Source organism: Hippocampus guttulatus, chromosome 1 (genome assembly GCF_054856545.1).
Source record: "Hippocampus guttulatus isolate MCC_2025c chromosome 1, RoL_Hgut_1.0, whole genome shotgun sequence".
Taxonomy (NCBI): Eukaryota; Metazoa; Chordata; class Actinopteri; order Syngnathiformes; family Syngnathidae; genus Hippocampus; species Hippocampus guttulatus.
Genome location: NC_141261.1, coordinates 2,372,955 through 2,391,621, shown reverse-complemented (window position 1 = coordinate 2,391,621; position 18,667 = coordinate 2,372,955). Strand labels below are relative to the sequence as shown.

At 44.1% G+C, this 18,667-nt stretch overlaps 1 protein-coding gene across 1 annotated transcript in view; it reads right to left on the bottom strand.

The window, feature by feature from the left end:
- Positions 1-2,110: 2,110 nt before the first annotated feature.
- Positions 2,111-18,667, bottom strand: part of skia (SKI proto-oncogene a) — a 60,237-nt gene continuing 43,680 nt past the window's right edge. The window contains exons 2-7 of the mRNA XM_086135175.1: positions 9,964-10,080; positions 9,383-9,498; positions 8,616-8,914; positions 8,180-8,505; positions 6,873-7,103; positions 2,111-5,821 (exon numbers count right to left, since the gene is read on the bottom strand). Of these exons, the coding sequence (XP_085991301.1) occupies positions 5,627-5,821; positions 6,873-7,103; positions 8,180-8,505; positions 8,616-8,914; positions 9,383-9,498; positions 9,964-10,080 (1,284 nt within the window). The 3' untranslated portion in view covers positions 2,111-5,626. The remainder of the gene's footprint in view (positions 5,822-6,872; positions 7,104-8,179; positions 8,506-8,615; positions 8,915-9,382; positions 9,499-9,963; positions 10,081-18,667) is intronic.

Sequence of the window (18,667 nt, the reverse complement as noted above, 5' to 3'; positions counted from 1 at the left end):
TTCTTTTTCTCCTCTTCTGATCCTGGCTGGGTCGTATGCGCCTCTTCTTCTCTGGTTTCATTTTAGCGGGAACCTATCACGTGACCGAGAAGCGCCGCCTTCACCTGCATCAAGAGTGACACACTGTAGACGGATATAACGGAGAATCCGGTAATATTTAAAAATAAAATGTCTTTCAGATTCTGAAATGAATAAAACGGAAGTAATATAAGTTATTTCGTCCTTCTGTGCGGCCTGACACCAAATGACCCGTGGACCGGTACCGGTCCGCGCCCCGGCGGTTGGGGACACTTAGTATAGTCTACACTATGACAGATTAAACCTTCCACAAAGGACGTGATTGTTTTAATTTCACCTTTCTTTGAAAGCTTTGTTGTCGCAGTCCTTCCTATTGTGTTACCATAATCAGAACATTGACCTCGTTCCTGTTGCACTCGTAGCGTACAGGAATCAAGTAATGATAATATTGTACACCCCGTGTTCATTACTGAGATCTGCGAAGACAGCGTTGCCCCTAAAATGAAATTAATACAGTAATTCAATTTGATAGCTTTGTGCGTCAATGACATGATCATTTTTTTGGGGTCAAAGTCTATAAATAAAATCAATTTGGAGACCTTCCCGTGGGTTTCACAGTCAGGGCCTCGAAAAATATGCTGAGAGGTCAGAGAGGTGAAGGAGTAGTTTTCCTCTTCAATGATCTGATGGGACCACAAATGCGCACCACAACTCTTGTGAGGGATTTCACTGCATTCCCTTTGGTCAAAGAATTATGCTCATTCGATAAAGGTCTGCTGTATTAATATTATAATTATTATTATTATTAAAAGGACATCCAGTATAAAGATTGTGCCAAATAAATCTTGTGATGCATGCTGTGTCATACCCCTGATGAGACAAGCTAAAAGTTGGACCAACCACAGTACTATCTCGTGCGCCTTTACTACATATGTCCCGATACTTTTGTGCACCATTTTTTACAATCTTTGATTTTTATTTCACCACTGCATAAAATGTATTTCATACCGTATATGTGACGAGAGTTATGTGCCAGCAAATTAGAAAACACTTCATTCGGCGGTAATAAAGAAAAATGTTTTCATGAATTAAACATGACTTTGTAATTGACTGTAAATTATAAAACAGCAGGGGACACTGAGGCTGAGGAAGACGGAGAGCTGCAGAGAGGCTCCAGAGACTAATGAGCTCACTGTGGGGTATTTTTTCTCTTGTGACTGCTGTAATTGGGTCAGTCAATAGACCTATGCGCTATACTGTACCGCTACTGTCTGGTGGACGGGTCCGCTCTGCTGATGATGTGAAACGTCAGAGTTTTGGGAAGTTTTGACTACTCTCTGAAACAAGATCCACTACTCACGATCAAATATCCCCAAGTAAAAGTTAGGGATATTGGCTTTCAGGTGTAATTTCACGACGATATATCTAATATTATAAATCAATAAAGTGGGAAATATTTGTTTATCAGCTCTACAGATGTTTACTCGGCTTTGATTTTTACACCGCATTCCTTCACATGACGCTGATTGGAAAGAAACTCAATCGGAGAAAATGGTCTACTCCACAGGTGTCAAAGTCAAGGCCCGGGGGCCAGATCCGGCCCGCGACATCAATTTATGCGGTCCGCGAAAGCAAATCATCTGTGTCAACTTTCATGATGCTTGTTAAATCTGTACCAAAATTTGTAATAAATAATGGTGACAATTTGCAATAATTCTGTTACCCTGTTTACACTTACTTGAGCAATAATTGAACAAATACTTGACTGATTTCAAAACTAGTGAGCCATCATTTTTTTGTGTACAAGTAATAATGCGATGTGATGATTAAACATTTATTCGGTTTCACTGTCTTAATGGCCCTCCGAGGGAAGATGTAACTCCCAAAGTGGCTCGCGACAAAAATGAGTTTGACACCCCTGGTCTACTCAGATGTGTATTTTAATAGGTGGGAAAAGGTTGTCTAGTAATCACTCCGTTCCTGTTACCTAAACTGCATTTATCGGCAAGCTGAATCAGGGGCCCCAGAGCCTTGTGTGCAATGTTTGCGACTCGAAGGGCTTCACTAAATAAGCAGAGAGGAAAGTCGGCCATTCAATCTGGACAAACAAGTTTATTTCTGGTAATGCATCTATACACTGTACATTCAGTCATTGCAGTATATAAGCATAGCTATTTTCAAACATAATCTCATAAAGTCCTTTACTTTACAATATTGTCGGTGTCGTGCGAGAGGGGTGCTGTTGGGAAAAGATGAGCAAAAACGAGGGGATCACATGAGTGGGCTGAGCTTTTCGTACTGCATATGTGGCATGGATAAATGGGAAAGCTTCCATTAGCGTCTTACATAAAACAATATGTTGGATATAGCGTTAGCAGCACAGGGCTAAACAGATACAAAAGGATGCTGGGGGAACAATCTTTAAAATGACCATGTGTGCGTGTGTGTGTGTGTGTGTGTGTGTGTGTGTGTGTGTGTGTGTGAGAGAGAGAGAGTTCTGCTATGTTACCAAACATACAGTAAAATGAATTGTTGAAAAAAAATGCAATACAAAGACAAATACATAGAAAAAAATAAAATAAAATAGCAAAGAATTGGCTTAAATTGTTTATGAGGGGAATCGTCTCTTACGCACTGCATGAACTGTTTTTGAAACATTTCCAAACACAAATTATAAAACAATTAAACAAGACATCTATTGTAAGAAAAGACTTCATTTTGAAAAAAAGAAAAAGGAAACACCATGTACATATATTATACATATTGTTAATGAAAAAAATATTTACATTTTGCAAATTCATTTTCAAATGGTTACAATGGCAATTATTTATGAATACGGATTGTTATTGCTCTCCTGGCAAAAATCTTTGTGAAAACAAGAGCATTCTCTGCCTTTGCACGGGAGAATGAGAGGCCAATGTCATTCTTGCCTCCCTTGTAGAAAACCATGCTTCAACAAAACCACACACATGATATCAACTCTTTTAGAGAGTAAAAGCGATTATAAAATTGAATAATTTGTAGGCGCGCCAAAATGGCAGACGCAGAGTCTTTCTCTGAGAGGGAGTGTCTGATGGATTCGAGCTGGCTTTTTACAGTAATAACAACAAAAAAAAAAAAACAACGTCCTCTTTATTATCCTTACCATGCAATGCCTTAGCACAGCATGTCCACAAACTCGGATGAAACACATAAAACTCTTTATGTACAACCCTCAGCAACAACTTACCAAAGCAAGTGGCTTATTATTATCATCACTATTTTTTTTCAAAAGATCACCTACAAAAGTGTTCACTCATGCACATCATCGATTCCAAATGAAGAATAAAAAAAAAAAACACGCACTCTAGGGGGGAAAAAAGCTTTACGTGTTATTAATAGTGATTGTTAAACTGTTCTCTGTATTGACAAAGAAACATGTAAACTGGTTGTTCTTGGATGGCTGATTTAAAAAAAAAGAAAAGAAAAAAAAGAGCTGCTGGGAAAGGAAGCGACTTTTTTATGAAGTCGTTGTCTCCCTGTTAAGCTGCTTCTTCAGCTTTCCTCCTCTGGAAACCTTTCGCCAGTGTCAGGCACTTGAGGTTGTCCAGCATTGCATTTGATACATCATTTTGGAATCATTGTTTTGTTTTGTTTTTTGTTTGTTTGTTTTCAATGCATGTGTACAGCGTGCTGCTTTTAGTTCCTGTTTCCCCCTCCTCGAAAAGACAAATTGCATACACAATAAACCCCCTTACATGAACAGTATACTGTAAATGCCCAATATTTGACGATATGAATGGCAAAAGTTTTCAGTTTCATGCATAAACAAAAATATGAGTTTTCTTTTTTTTTTTTTCAAAAAGGTGAACATAACAGACAAGCAATAACATTTCTCATTTAAAACATTAACAATCAAAAGGAAAAATAGCATTAACATAATGTACATTCGCATTGCATTGTACCCACTGCAAAGGCATCTTCCAGCCACTGTCTTCTTTTTTTTTTTTGTTTATTTATTTATTTTGTTTAAGAAAAATCCAAATGTGATTGTTTGTGCAGGTTTTTTTATCGTCTTTTTTTTAAATTTTTTTTTTTAGAAATCCCACGACTAACATACAGACTGGTGATAAATCAATGGGGAAAACAACCACAAAAATTGTTGCCATGGCGATGGGCTGGCATGACTTCTAACAAAATAGATTTTTGCACTCAAAGGTGGAAATTGTGATTTTTCAAGGTCTCAAACTATGACATCATTTTCAAGCACCTTCATCCACCGTCACCGTGTAGCTGCAGCCATTTACTCAAGTTCCCCTCCTGATTTGTCAACCGTTCGTATGTTTTGGCCAACTCGATTGATTCCAACAGTTCCATCGAGACTTCATCAGGCAGGAACAGGTTGGGCCTTTGTTTTTCTTTCGGTTTATTTGCAATACTTTGCCTGAGGTGAACAGAAAGATATTTAATAGAGGATGAATATAAGCAACAAAAATATTAACTGCATCTATACGGTAGCGTTCATGTGTTTTCAAAATAAGGTTGAAGACAGAAGTTGGGAGTACAATGCATAAAAATGGTTGGTTGTTAGGACAAAGTGCCATTCATTATTGTTAAGTCCCCCAAAATATATATTTACATACCTTTAATTTAATGAATATGAATATTTGTGGTTCTTGCCAAGGGTGTCCCATACGGGTAGAAACTGATTCATAAAGGGAATATAAATGCCAGCTTTCTCACTCCCCTGTAATGAGATGAGAAAACAAGGCCACACTCACATGTGGAATATTGTATCTTTAGAAGATTCGACGACTGGGTTTTGACCCAAATGGTTCAACGCAAATATGGCTGGTGACCCGTGTTCATTGGACTTAGTGTGGGCAACACTGGGACAAAGACCGATAGTTTGATGATTCAAAATCAAGTGCTCGCTTCTGGAGGTTGTCTTCACCACAGCGGTTTCTCTTCGCCCCTCCTGCCCTCCCTCCTCCCCAAAAAAAAAAAAAAAATCCAAGATTCGATGACATCAATTCGCAAGCGGTTGTGCTCGTTGTGTGAAGACATTTGAAATAACATATTACTTGATTATTTCCTCCTTGTCGGCTGGGATGGCTTCCCTAAAAACAAGAATTAAAAACATGGCGGCACATGTGGATAGTTCAATTGTTTGTATTGTTCATCTTCGGATTTATTTGCATGTACAAAGTATGTTTTCTTGACATGGTCTACGTAGCTTATCATGTGCTGAAAATTCTCCGTCCTCATCGCGTCAAGGGTCAAACGCGGCGGCTTTTCTTCTTTGACTAATAGAATACGATCATCTTTCAGCATTTCACATCACAGACTGCCCCAACCTGCCTTGTCAGAGACGGACCCGACCACACGGTCCCTCTTGCGATCTACTTATCAGTTCTGAAAGTATGAAGCCGAGAGTCCGAGTTCGAATGGCGCAGCTTTCTCTTTTCTTGGACATGGATGAGGACCCAAAATGCCGCAGGTTGGTTTTATTCACCGTAAGCATGACCGACCACGCGTGTGTATTGGAGGCCTTGGCCTGGTGGGAATTGTCGGGAATCTCTGCACCGGAGGCGGGGATGGAGGGGGCGTGAGGGACTTGGCTACTGGATTACTTTTTGGACGGCATGTCCTTGTCCTTGGCTGTCAAGTCTTTGTCGCTGTTGGATTTGGGCCAAAGTTGCTGCTGCAGCTCCTTCACCACCCTCTCCAAGTGCTCCCTGGCCTCCCGCTCTTGCAGTAAATCGTCTCGGAGCTGCTCACGGTCAGCCTCGGCGTGCTGCAGCTTCATCTGGAGGTCTTCGATCTGGAAAACATCACGGGACGCAGATGAAATCACACACCAGAGCGTTTTCTGACAGTGAGAGCAATGATCCAATTAGTGACCCCCATTGCCCCCCCCCCCTCACCCATAGACAAATGGATGAAATGACATGAGACAGGACAGACGTATGACATGAGACATCCCAGACAGGACGAGACATGACAGACAGATGCAACGAGTTCAGTTAGTGGGTGGGGGGAGGGAGGGGGGGGGGGTTACGTTGTCAATAAAATGAGAGAGACAAGACGCACTGCCCTCTGCATGATGTAGCATTCGCTTCCAGTGGGTATGGGACACATTTTTCATGCTTTCCATTGTAACCCATCCCAATCTATGTAATGCGAACTGCCGTGCTCTCGTCCGAATCGTCAGGGAGGGTGGAGCTAAACATGGTGCTCTGCATTGATTGGTGGAGGGTGGGCCTGGAAAAACCTGGCCTGGATTTATCGCGTCACATGGTGGCAAACCAAAGTCACTCGGATGAAATGTGGCGGACGTAACCGAGTTGGTAATCTCTGCGCTCTGCCTGTTCTCTTCAGAGCTATACCAATATTGATTTTTGGCCAACCCGCCGCAAGTGTGTGTTGACTCGATTAAACCACTTTAACAGTTGAAAATGTTTCAAATTGCATTGTCAATGTCTTGCTTTTTGAAGGCAACCTCTCAAATAGTCTCTCCAGGGAGGGCGACGCTGCCGGAGAGCATATCCCTCCGCCTTGTTTTGTCTAATCTGCATTTCCCATGATGCCTCTGGGGAGTCGACATGCCTTCCTGTTTCCTTTCCGAGGGGGGGACGACACTTCAGTCTCTGCATTTGGGGCGACACCCATTTATTTTTGACCGGAGAAGAGGAAATGATTTTTTTCCCCCTTTCTTTCCTTCTCTGCGGACCTTGAAAGGGCTTTCAAACAGAAATGGCAACCCACGGCAATTACACAAGTACAAGTGTATGTTTGGTAAAAGCGTGCGGAATTCCAGACACTACAATTTTCTTGCGGGTGAAAAAGTTTTTGCATTTAAAAGTCCAACAGACCTGCGCCGAATACTTTGCCCGCAGACGTCCGGCCTCGCAGCCTTTATCGCAGACCCTCAGCTGACGGGCCTGCTCCAGCTCCCGCTTCAGACGAATCCGCGACTCGTTGGCTTCCTTCATCTTCTTCTCACTCTCGGCTCTCAGGCGCTCTATTTCCTTTCTCAAATTTCGCTTGGCTTCAGTCGCCTCGCGCAGCTTCTCTTTCTTTGCAACCCGCAAGAACTCCAGCTCCTGGAAAACGACAATTTATTGGAGTTGTTGCGATACAAAGTAAAGGACAATCTCCACTGTATTTTTTTTCCTCTTGGCCATTGACAAGATTGGTGTTCTAAATGTGACGCCTGACTGTTTACTCCAGAATTCCAGTACGCACCAGTATCGATGTCAGTGTTTACATTCAAAAAGTCGAGGGTTAGGGCAATGTGTAGGCTAACTGAAGAGAGATTTCCTTCCTCAAAACTACTCTGTGTGTGTGCGCACGTGTGCACGCATGCGAGTGTGTGTTAGTAGTAACCAAAGCCTGCTCATGGGAACTTCACAGTTTGGACAAACATGTCTGTCATCAAGTTTTGTTGGTTCCAAGAAAAAGACACGATCCCTATCACGCCCTTGACTCTATACCGGCTTTACACGAGGCCCGACTTTCAACACTTCCCGTCTCAGCAGCGCGTGTTGGTTCAGCTAAAGCCAGCAGGAATGGTGCTCGTTTCGAGTAAGACCGCACTACATTCAGCCTGCAGCTTGTTGGCTGCTTTGAGTTGTTCCTGTAGCTTGTACTTTCTCTTGCCGCCTCCTCAGAGCACGGATACAAATTGAGAGTGGAATGTCGTTGCACTGGAGTAGCTTTGGGTTGCTCAAGACTTATTTTTGTTCTGCTTGTGCGCAGGCACGCACGCACGCACGCACGCACACACACACACAGACACTTTCAAGTGCATTTTCTTGTTCCTGTTCCAAGACCAAATATAAAAATGGAAGTCTGGCTTTTCCTTTTTGCAGCAACATCCGCTCTCATTGTTATCACTTGCCAACTCATGCTTAGCTTTGCAGGCAGTGATTATCATTTGTCATCCTATTCTGTGTTTTGAGGCACAACTGATATGAACTTTTTACTGTCAACTTTTTACGGAGTTTAATTTCAATTCGAGGGCTCGCTTTGTTGTCATATAACGCACCAATGTATTCCAAAGCCCGAGAATGCGAAATTGTGAATTGAAGCGAAAATTGTTTCTTGGTCGATTTCCTAGGAATTCAAATGGAGCCCTCTCATTTGCAAGAATTGCCGTGTTACGCGCGTGGAATCCTACCTGTTGCAGACTGCGTTTGGCCTGGAGGGCGGATCCCAGCTTCTCTTCCTGCTTCACCCTCATCTTAACTATCTCATGCAGGAACTTCTCCTTTGACTCTTTGGAGTCAAGCCCGTTGTCCAGCGCCTGCCGCAGGCTCTCCAGCTCTGACTCCAGCCCCAATTCGGGAGGAGCGACGGGTGCCGAGATGGGAGCAGCTGCAGGGGTGGTGCCCTCAACTGTCGTGACGGTACAGATGGGCCCGAGGGCGCCGGGTGAACTCAGGTCCTTGGCTGAGCTGGACGAAGTGAAAGACGGTGACGACAGGGAGGACAAAGACGACGTGACTGTGGAGAGGGAGAAGAGAGAGGTTGAGGCTCGGGAATAAATTGCTTCCACGAGTCAATGGCTTCATATGTGCGGTATTCTGCCGGTGGGACAAAAGATCGGAGCTTACGCTCATCGCGACTTTCCACTTCAATCTCCACCTCGGAGTCTTTGTCATCCTGCGGTGGCTTGCTGGCAGTGGAGGTAAGGGAGCAGGCCCCCTCAGGTGCCAGAAGCTGGAGCTCCCCTGTGACTCTTCGCTTGCGAGGTCGAGAGCTGGCATTGGCGCCCTCACCTGGAGGTTCCCCCGCGCTTGGGTGCGACGTGCTGGGGACCGACGGGGACATTGGACCCACCTTTGCCAGGGGTAACGGTGTGAGGGCAACGTTAGGGGCCACGGCATTCTCCAGGCTTTTGTAGTTGTAGAAGCTAGAAGAAGCCAGACCATTTAGATCAGTTTAGTGGAGAGAAAGGTTTATGAGCAACGTCGAAAGCTTGACTTTGAATCCAAGTGAATACTGTTGGTGTCATCGCGGTCATTTGGAACACAGTCAAGACCAATCAACTGAAAGAAAGACTCAAATGCAGGACAGGACTTGCATCCCATTCTACTCCCACCATAGGAGAATTTGGGCCAGATCTACAGTCATGTTACAGGCGGTATTGGCAGCACAATGCCAAATGGATATTAATAGCACGAGTGTGTCAAATGTCTATTAATGGTGAAGTGTGGGAGGTTGCAGTACGGTCAGAAAAAGTTCATCGGATGCGGTGGAACAAAGCGATTGTCAACTCTCACACTTAAGAATAGAAATGACTCTCAGCAGAGCAAAGGTAAGTATTTGGAAGTATTTATTCTTTTCTTTTTTTTCGCCTCCAACATAGTCATGGACTTACTTGTCTCTCAGCAGAGCGAGCGGGTGACTGGAGGGTTCCTTATCACCAACATAGATGTGTGGCGACCAGGGTCGAAAAGCCGATGGCCTCTGTCTCGGCTGAATGCAGTTGAAGCCCTGTGGGGGAAATGCATGAAATGTAATTTATTGACTGCCATTGGCAAGGAATTGAGTTTTACACAATTGAGTTCCTGCAAATCTGCATTAAGAGGGGGCAATGTCAAGGGAATTGGCCATGAGGAATTGGGAACTTGGGTGCTCAGACTGTTGTTTGTGGAACAATTCTGGCCAACGAAGCAAGGTCCTTAAAACAGCAAAAGAGAACCCCCGGATCTCAGGGGAAAATTGCCAAGCATGAAAATGTCCTTCGACAATTCCGCAGTGATATCGTTGGATTGGAAAGTTTGATGAAAGTGCTACTGCGGTTGCCCTGTGAATTCTACTCGACCTCTCATCCGCTTGGGGCGTTTCCCCTTCTTCAAATGAATATTTTAAAGGGAGTTTATATGTAAGTATTAGTGTTATCATCGTACAAGGTTTCGGTTAGATCATAAAGTATTTTTACATGTGGGTGAAACTGACCTTATTGGGGTTGGAAAAGGACTGTAGCCAGTCATGTTGCTTCTCCTTGTCGGCAGCAGCGGATTGGAGTGGGATGTCTTCGTGTTTGGGCTTTTTGATTGGAATGGGATCCGACACCTTCAAGGAAAGGACATCGACTGATTATGTCAGCATATTGGCATTTCATCTGTTGCATCACTGAAAAAATGGTTTTTTTCCCCTAACCCTTAACACGAATGGAAAAAATTATTACCGAGACTTATTCATTTACTCTACATGCAAAAAAAACAAATATTTTTTCATCACATGGGTCCAAGTACATCCAAATGAATGCGGTTTCCTAATGTCATGAGAAGGGTCTTCCCCACTTGGCTCCCAATCAAGAAGTGTCACACGAGAAGGTCAGTGAACTGCAAATGCACCGCATTGTGCCAGAAAAACCAACATGTTTGTGTGTAAACAAGGATGACTGATAGAGGAGTGCCAAGGGAGGTTACTGATAACTGGAAATGCATGCGTGTTTAAACGTGGATGTGGTACTGTATTGACTTTGGGTGACTTTGATGGTGTGGTTATCCTGAAGCAACTGAAGCGCACGTACACACACACACACACGCAGTCCAGACGATGGTAATGTGTCACACACCAACCAAAACCAATCTAGCAAGGCGTGTTTGCTCATGAGTTGCCAAGAGTGAAGTCAAGAGGTGACTGGGGCACTGTGTGTGTGTTTGTGTGTGTGTGTGTGTGCGTGCGTGCGTGCGCGCCTGTCTGTCTGTCACACACAGACACACCCATACAGATAGACAAGTAGGGTTTTGTTTCTCTTTCCTCTGTTAGGCTGACTTTATGGCACTGACCTCAGCCTCTCCAAAGTGGGGCTGTCACTAGCTGCCACACACACACACACACACACACACACACACGTAGTCTGTCTATGGTACACAAAATCAATTTCGAGACCATGAACCTTTTGATATGAGGTCAGGTGGATATTACAGTTTCAGTGCATAACCTCAGATAGACAATATCTTAGGGGAGTCATGTCTGTGGTTGCCAGCATTATAGGCCAGATGAGGAGATATGTCCTAGATATTAATAGAGGCTTGTGTCTACAGATAAGCAGAGAATGTGGCGAACAACACGAGCGCGCGCGCACATACACGACAGTGCGCTCTGGGCAAAGTCTCTGTGCCACGTGCCTGTCCTCTTCTCGTGGATTTGGGGTTGCCAGTGCCTCAGTGCAGCCTAAAAGCTCCACTAGGAGGAGGAGATAGGAAGTATCCAGTTGAAATCATGGCGCTCATTTGGGGTGGTTTCTGAGATTGGGAGCCAAGGCCCATACGACAAGAGTGACTGTCTTAATTTTTTCTAAGGCTTGACTGTGCTTGTAGCACTTAGTGAAAACCCACAGAGCGGTTTCAAGGGACCAAATCAAGTGCGGTACACTATGATTCACGAACATCTGGTCCATTTAAAATCCAATGAGAGTGTGTGGTTCTTCATGTATCCTGGTGGAGTGTGCAGAAGACATACAAAATAATGTCTGTGTGTGTGTGTGTGTGTGTGTGTGTGCGTGTGTGTGTGTGTGTGTCCATGCTCTTATCAGACCAACCCCTTTATGTGGATTACACAACATAGACAGGATGTCACACTTCTCAGATAAAGTGTTTCCGATTAGCCGTGTGTGTGTTAGACATGACATGTTTGCAACGTCTATTGAGCTACAACACCTAGTGGCAACATACCGCCTTGTAAAATCCACGCGATGGTGTCATCCCGCTGTCTGCAATGTGGCTCTTTATTGCAATAACAGCGAAATAACGTAACCTAGAGTGTCAGGTGGAGGCCGAGAAATTATGTCCTGCTAGGGAAACTCAGTCGCAGGGATGCAACAGCATACTGTATGTGTACTACTGGTGGTGGCAGTCTTGTGGCAGCTGCCACAGAGGTCCGCCGTGCGGGGGCTCCTATGTGCACACGTGTCTGGGCAAGTGGATGTCAATATGTCTCAGTGTGTGAGACAGGATGGGTGGGGTGATAACAGCCTGCTCAGTTAGAAGACTGTCTGGGCGTTTTGAAACCCTCAGAGTTTCACAGCACTTCCTCTGTCTGCAAACCACCGATGTTTGAAAAACACTCATTGAAAGCTGTTTTCTGCTTTGACCTTTATAGACCTTTTTGCCCCAATGAAAAAGTAATATGATGGCTTCTAAAATGTCATTTATGCTTGATTTGTACTAAAGAAGACATTTCCATGCATTTTGTATACAACACTCTGCTAGTAAAGTCCAGCCTTCAAAATAAAAGCATATCAGTAATGCGCCCAGCATGTTAAACTCACATACAATACAGAAGTGCCTTTGGATGTCGGTGAATTACACCATGAGCTTTTTTCGGAGCTCCTGAACTGTAGCTTTCTGCAACGCCGGGAGCCGACCAACCCCGAGCTTTTCAAATCAGCAACTCGGCTTAGCTTTCAGGGAACATTCTAGCCTCCCACAAGAAGGCCTCGCGCTTCGGAGGATCATCTGGCATGCCGTTAAAGCGCCAAGCACAAGCGCATGAAGTCGATGTCAATCGATGTAATCACGGTGGCTTCAGCGTGGCTAGAGAGGTGGGCTCCATGCTATATTTCTGGACCACTAACAAGACGCCAGAATTAGCCATCCACCTCCAGATTATTGTGCAAACGTTCATGTGATGGAGAATAATTCGTCAATGGATCATCAAGTGTGAAAGATAAAGTGCGGACCTTTTTATGGATGAAGGAGTTCAGTGTTGTGTTCATCCAGACTGCTTGCATCCCACTACAGCATTAGTACTGCTGCATAACATCATCGCGTCAGTAAACATGACTACACACCCAGATGCGATGTTTGATGCTTCACAGAAAATCGGGATTGTGGAAGTTTTTCCACATATGGTAGCTAGTTGGGGGGAGAGAGAGAGAGAGACTGAGAGACAGAGACATTGTGGGTGTAGACGATTGATGAAATATTTATTTTATCTGAGTCGAAGGGGTTTGCCTTCAGTCAGAACCGCAACAGACTTGTAGGAAAGGTTACCTCCGTACAACTTTGCTGGGATGATGCCAGAAGGGCTTGAGAAGATCTTCCTGTTTTCTGAAAACTTGATCTCACGGCAGAGGTGAAATTTGCCTTAGGAAAGTTTTCAAGTGAGGACTTTGCAGACTGCTTGGAGTGTCACTTTAGAAAAACGCCGTCAAATCCCACGGGCTTAGCTCCTTCTCTTGTGACAGGCAGCTTCTTACGAGGTAACGCAGAATCTCTTTCGTGACACATTCTGTCACCCTCCACAACCCTCGCCTTGCTTCAGATTCCGCCACCGCCTCCCCTCAAACCTGGAGTTTTCTGTTTGTCTGAGACCACTTCCTGTGTCATAGATGAGAGGATGTCCTTTACAAACAAGCAAGTTTCTGGTTGCCCGGAAAGCAAGCAACGCCGTATTTTGAAAAGAATGAATACATCTGCTTTCATGTAGCAGAGTAAAGACTCCCAACACGTTTTACACCGCGATTGTAGCAGTGAGCCATGAGGCTTTTTTAAAATGCAGTCCAACTCTGTAAATCTTGGGCACGCTTGAAAATTCCACTGTCCGCAGTTACCATTTCCTTAAACAGGAAACAATTCTTGCTTTCACCGCATAATGTGACTTAAGATTGCCTGACTGTAAGTGGCAAATAGTCTTTACTGGTATGGCGCTAAACTGGTTGCCTTGCTTAATATTCCCCTTTGTAGGTGAAGGCAAAAGGTCCGGAAACCTGTTTTCTTTGCTCTTTCTTGACTCAGGAGGGTGAACAGAGCCACACCCTGCCAGTGACCTAACATTGGCCTCTGCTTGTCTTTCTTGTGGGGGCCCAAAGTGATGAAAAAGGAGGCGCTCTCGTGTAGGGAAATGTAAAGATCGCCACCTCTTGCAGTCTCAGCCACACACGTGTACATCGACCAACACATTTCAAACGTGCGGTTAGCTTGCTGACAAAACAGACGGGGCCAAAGGATTGACAAGTAATACATTGGCTGTTCATATTGGAGCAAATAAACGAATGCTAATGTGTCTCTCAAGTTTCCCCCTCAGGCATGAACCACCTCAGCTCCGAAAAGGGTGATTATGTTTGGTGCAGGGGGGAAAGCGTTTTATCACCTCCCAAGTTTAATATTTTAATCACAGTTTGACTCATGTGAAGCGCTGCTTGAATTCTAACCGCAAAACAAAAGAAAGGGAAAGACAGCTCCCGTTTCGAGTGACTTTGCTCAAGTGCGCTTGCAGGTTGTGCCATCAAAGGCACAGGCACAGCTCCAATTTTGGCAACTTGTTCCTCCTGCCATCTTTCCAGTGGCTGGGGATTTCCTTCGAAGAACAATGACTGTATTCAATAAAGTAAATTGCAAAAAAATAACCCCCCCCCCCCAAAAAAAAGTCTATAGTCACCATAATACCACTGGCACACTACAATGTTAAGCCTGATTATTATTCAAGACCGGGCTTCTTAGGCTTATTCCCGACATGAATTTGAACTGATGTGCTGACTACACTTAAAATGACCTCATCTGGAATTCACTTTGATCAAGGAAACACAGTGAGAAAGTTTTCTCTGCTCAGCACAAAAGTAACTGTGATAAGTTTGTAAAACTTTTAACTTGTTGGGGCTTCGTCTGGACAGGAAGATGAACATACCACTCATCCGAAGCTAACCCCTCATAAAACACATCCTATACCCAAAGCAAACTTTTGTTTTTTCATATATTGACACATCATTGAATGTCAGTCCAATAACTTTTACATGTCTCTTCCTGGGAGGCACGCTGTAACGCTTTATATTTAAACATGTATTTCTACATCCTTTGTACCCAGTTTACAGCAGTGAGTCTGCTGTTTTTCACCAGCCTCGACTTCCAGGAAGAGTCCAGTGAGGCTTGTAGACAAAACAGAAGTGAAATAAGAGCTGCTGCTGCTGCTGCTTGTTTGCTGTACGATGGGCTAAAGGTGAAATATCGCTGATAAAAATAAGGTCCTGGATGGACTGAGAGTACTGATTTTATAATCTACAGCACTGGATAAGAGTGTCGGCTAGCTAATATTACAACTAGACAAACATTCGGGGAACCAGTGGAACAAATGAGAGGATAAGAAGCTACATCAGTCCCCTGGTCCCGAAAGGAAGGAAAGTTCAACTCTCCCAGCCACATCAGTAAAAACAGAGAAGGGAAAAAAAGGTCACAAGGGTTGGGGGGGGGGGGGGGGACGCTAGATACTGTCCAGGAAGCATAAAACGCTCAAAGGCACGCACAGTTTTGCTTAGATGGAAAGACATCCAAATAACTGCATCATAACATGACTATTTATCGAACAAGTGGTAAAATTTATATATATATTTTTTTATTTTTTTTTGCTTGAGCTTCATGCGTTCCGCTCACAAAGAAATATTTCCGCCTCTCTGAACATGGAAATTTTATATAAGAAGGAATGATAGGGAAAAGAATAATGTCATGTAAGAAAAGAGTGAGCGGGCATAGAATGACTCTTGTACCACAAGCTTGGAAAGCACGGAAAGGAGCAGCGCACACATAAGAGGAGAGACGGGAAGAGATTGGAAGGTTTGGAAAGAGAGCAGGGTCTCCATATCCTCTCGCCAAATTTGCTTTGGCAACTGTTTGCGTGGGAATGGTGAGAGACTGGCTCTCCTCAGACGAAGAGAGCAAAGGATCCGCCTACCAAGGCGAGGTAAAGCTCAAAGACGAAAAATAGACAGGGAGAAAGCTTAGGGTGTGAGTAAATACAGCTGGACTTTTCCATCCCTGACCCCCCCCCCCCCCCCACCCCCCACCTCCCATTGCTGAAACCCAAGTGACAAGATATGGTTCCATCCACGTCATGACTTAAATGCAGTTACACGATTACCAGTGTGGGAAATAAATACAGAAATGTTATTTGATTGCTCTTGACGCAAGGGTCAATGTGACACTATTTGTTCCCAGCAGATATATTCCATTTATTTCCATCAAATACACAAATGTTTAGCATGAAGGTGTGTTTATGGTATACGTATTTACATATTATATACATTGAAATATTTTGTTGACGTTTTTTTCACTTATTTATGATATATTGTTTCGTCAAAGATGGAAATACTCCAACTTTTTCATTCCCGTATTAAAAGTGGTGATATTTTATATTGAACTAAGGACTATATTTACAAAGGTTTTGCAGCTAGTTTTTGAACAATGCATAACAATGTGTTTAGTGTTATCTTGATTGTCTTTGATTATACCGGTGCATTAAAAAGCTATCGAAAACATCCATCCATCCATTTTCCGAACCGCTTGATCCTCACTAGGGTCGCGGGGGGTGCTGGAGCCTATCCCAGCCATCTCCGGGCAGTAGGCGGGGGACACCCTGAATCAGTTGCCAGCCAATCGCAGCTATCGAAAACAAACGAATGTCATTTGGCATTTAAAGTTTAAATTGTATGCCGTACCGCATGCAAAGACATCACAATACTTGTGGTTCTTCAAATGAGACGGCATGGATTCTTTTGTTGCGTATACAATACCGCGTGCTTTTAAAATAGGCCCTGTCAATCATTTGCCTGACCCTTGTAGTTTCCATATGAGTAGTTTTTATATTTCACGTTCATCGTGAGGTGGTGATAAACCAGGGTGACGTTTGCCAAGGGAACTGTTGAATGACAGATAAGAGGGGGGGAGGGGAAATCATTTTTTACAGCCCTCGTACAAGTTGTCGAGGGCTGGGTGGGGTGGGGACCTGTAGTGCGGAATATACTGCCGGCTCTTAGCCTTGCATCAGTGCAAATAGCCGGCCTCCTTTAAAAGAGGCCAGATGTGAGTTATGGTGAACAAGAGCAGGAATGTGTCTGCGTATGTGCAAGATGGGGAAATGCGGAACATGGGCCATAATTCTACTTGACGTTCAGCTTGCCCTAAGGTTGAGGTTGCTCATGAAAGGGTTAAGTCGCATGGCTGAGCAAATACATAAATAGCAGTGGGCAGTGTGTGTGTGTGGGCATGAACACTTCTGCCAGCTGGCGAGGAGGGAAAGGGCATGCATGCACTTGTAAAGCGGCAGTTTGATTTCCAATTATGACTTAAGGGGCAATGGATGCAACACTAGCACCTCATTCCAGACTGGAGGACAAGTCATGACCTGTCAAACCCGAGGAGTACTGAGAAAAACAAACAAAAAAACAAACCAAATAGATGCTAAATGGATGCTGTCTGCTTGCTCCGTGATAAAATTGCAGAAATGGGCACTTGAAATGTACTGTACACCACAAATCCTAGAAGCCTATTTTAAAATGTCATCCATTGAGTGATCATTTTGGCAGGCCTCATTCCGTTATGACAAATTAAAATTCCGTAACGTTTTACTCCTTACTATCTCACAGGACAAAAAAATAAATAATAATAATAAAACTTAAGAAAAACGCATAGTTGTGATCAGACAACAGTCCACGTTAGAGCTTTTGAACTCCAACTTTCTGTTTGACGAAAACTAGCTTCATGTGGTCAAGCATATGTGTTCTTTTACCATTGCAAACCCACCCTCCAGAGTTGGTTTTGGTTTGAATGGCAAAAGCCATACCCGGTAGTCTAAAAATGGGAAAGACCAATGGCTGCTAATAAATTCGCTATTGTGAGTGCGTCGTGTGTCCTTGCACTGGCAACTTGCCCTGCTTGGATCTTCCTGTCAGAGTAGAGGATGAAGGGGATTTAAATGAGGGCGGGAGCCTGCAGTCAAATCCCTTTTCATCTTACAGGCATCATTACGCATGCTGAAGCCTCCTCCACGGAGGAACCCCAGACAGCCCAGCAATTACAGTCTTATCCCCTCTTGCACTTTCTGTGTTCATTGCACTTACACCTGTACTTTAAGGATTTATAATAAAGCAGCAGTGGTGCCCCCCATTTACGCTCCCAGTTTTAGTTTTAGCAGGACTGCAATCCAAAAGGAAGTCTTGATTCACTAGGACGCTACATTGGCTTGTCTCGGTCACTTGATCATTACGTCAGTTATAGTTGCTCAAGATAAGATGATCGCTGATCCATAATGTAACTTGCATCTATCAAATTCAATTTAAAAGGACGGGACACACATTTGGTTTGGAATCCAGTCGATGTTCTTTGCACCTGGCATCTGAATAGCGTTGTATGGCAAGAAGTGCCGAAGGAATGTTTTGCTGTGAAGCGGCAGATGTGAATGAAGAAATCGCAAAGGTGAAAGGATGGTTTTCAGGATAATGGAAGGTATCGAGGAAGGTAAGAAGCGGATAATGTCTGCGGCCCAGAAAAAAAAAAACCTCAGACAAACAACTTTACATTTAATCCTTGAAGCGCTTACAGAGCGTGAAGGAGGTCAAGGGTTGAACATAATTGACTTTTTTATATACGTGATGTTCACTACAGGGCGGCCCGGTAGTCCAGTGGTTAGCACGTCGACTTCACAGTGCAGAGGTACCGGGTTCAATTCCAGCTCCGGCCTCCCTGTGTGGAGTTTGCATGTTCTCCCAGGGCCTGCGTGGGTTTTCTCCAGGTGCTCCGGTTTCCTCCCACATTCCAAAAACATGCATGGCAGGCTGATTGATCACTCTAAATTGTCCCGAGGTGTGAGTGAGGGTGTGCATGGTTGTTCATCTCTGTGTGCCCTGCGATTGGCTGGCTACCAATTCGGGGTGTCCCCCGCC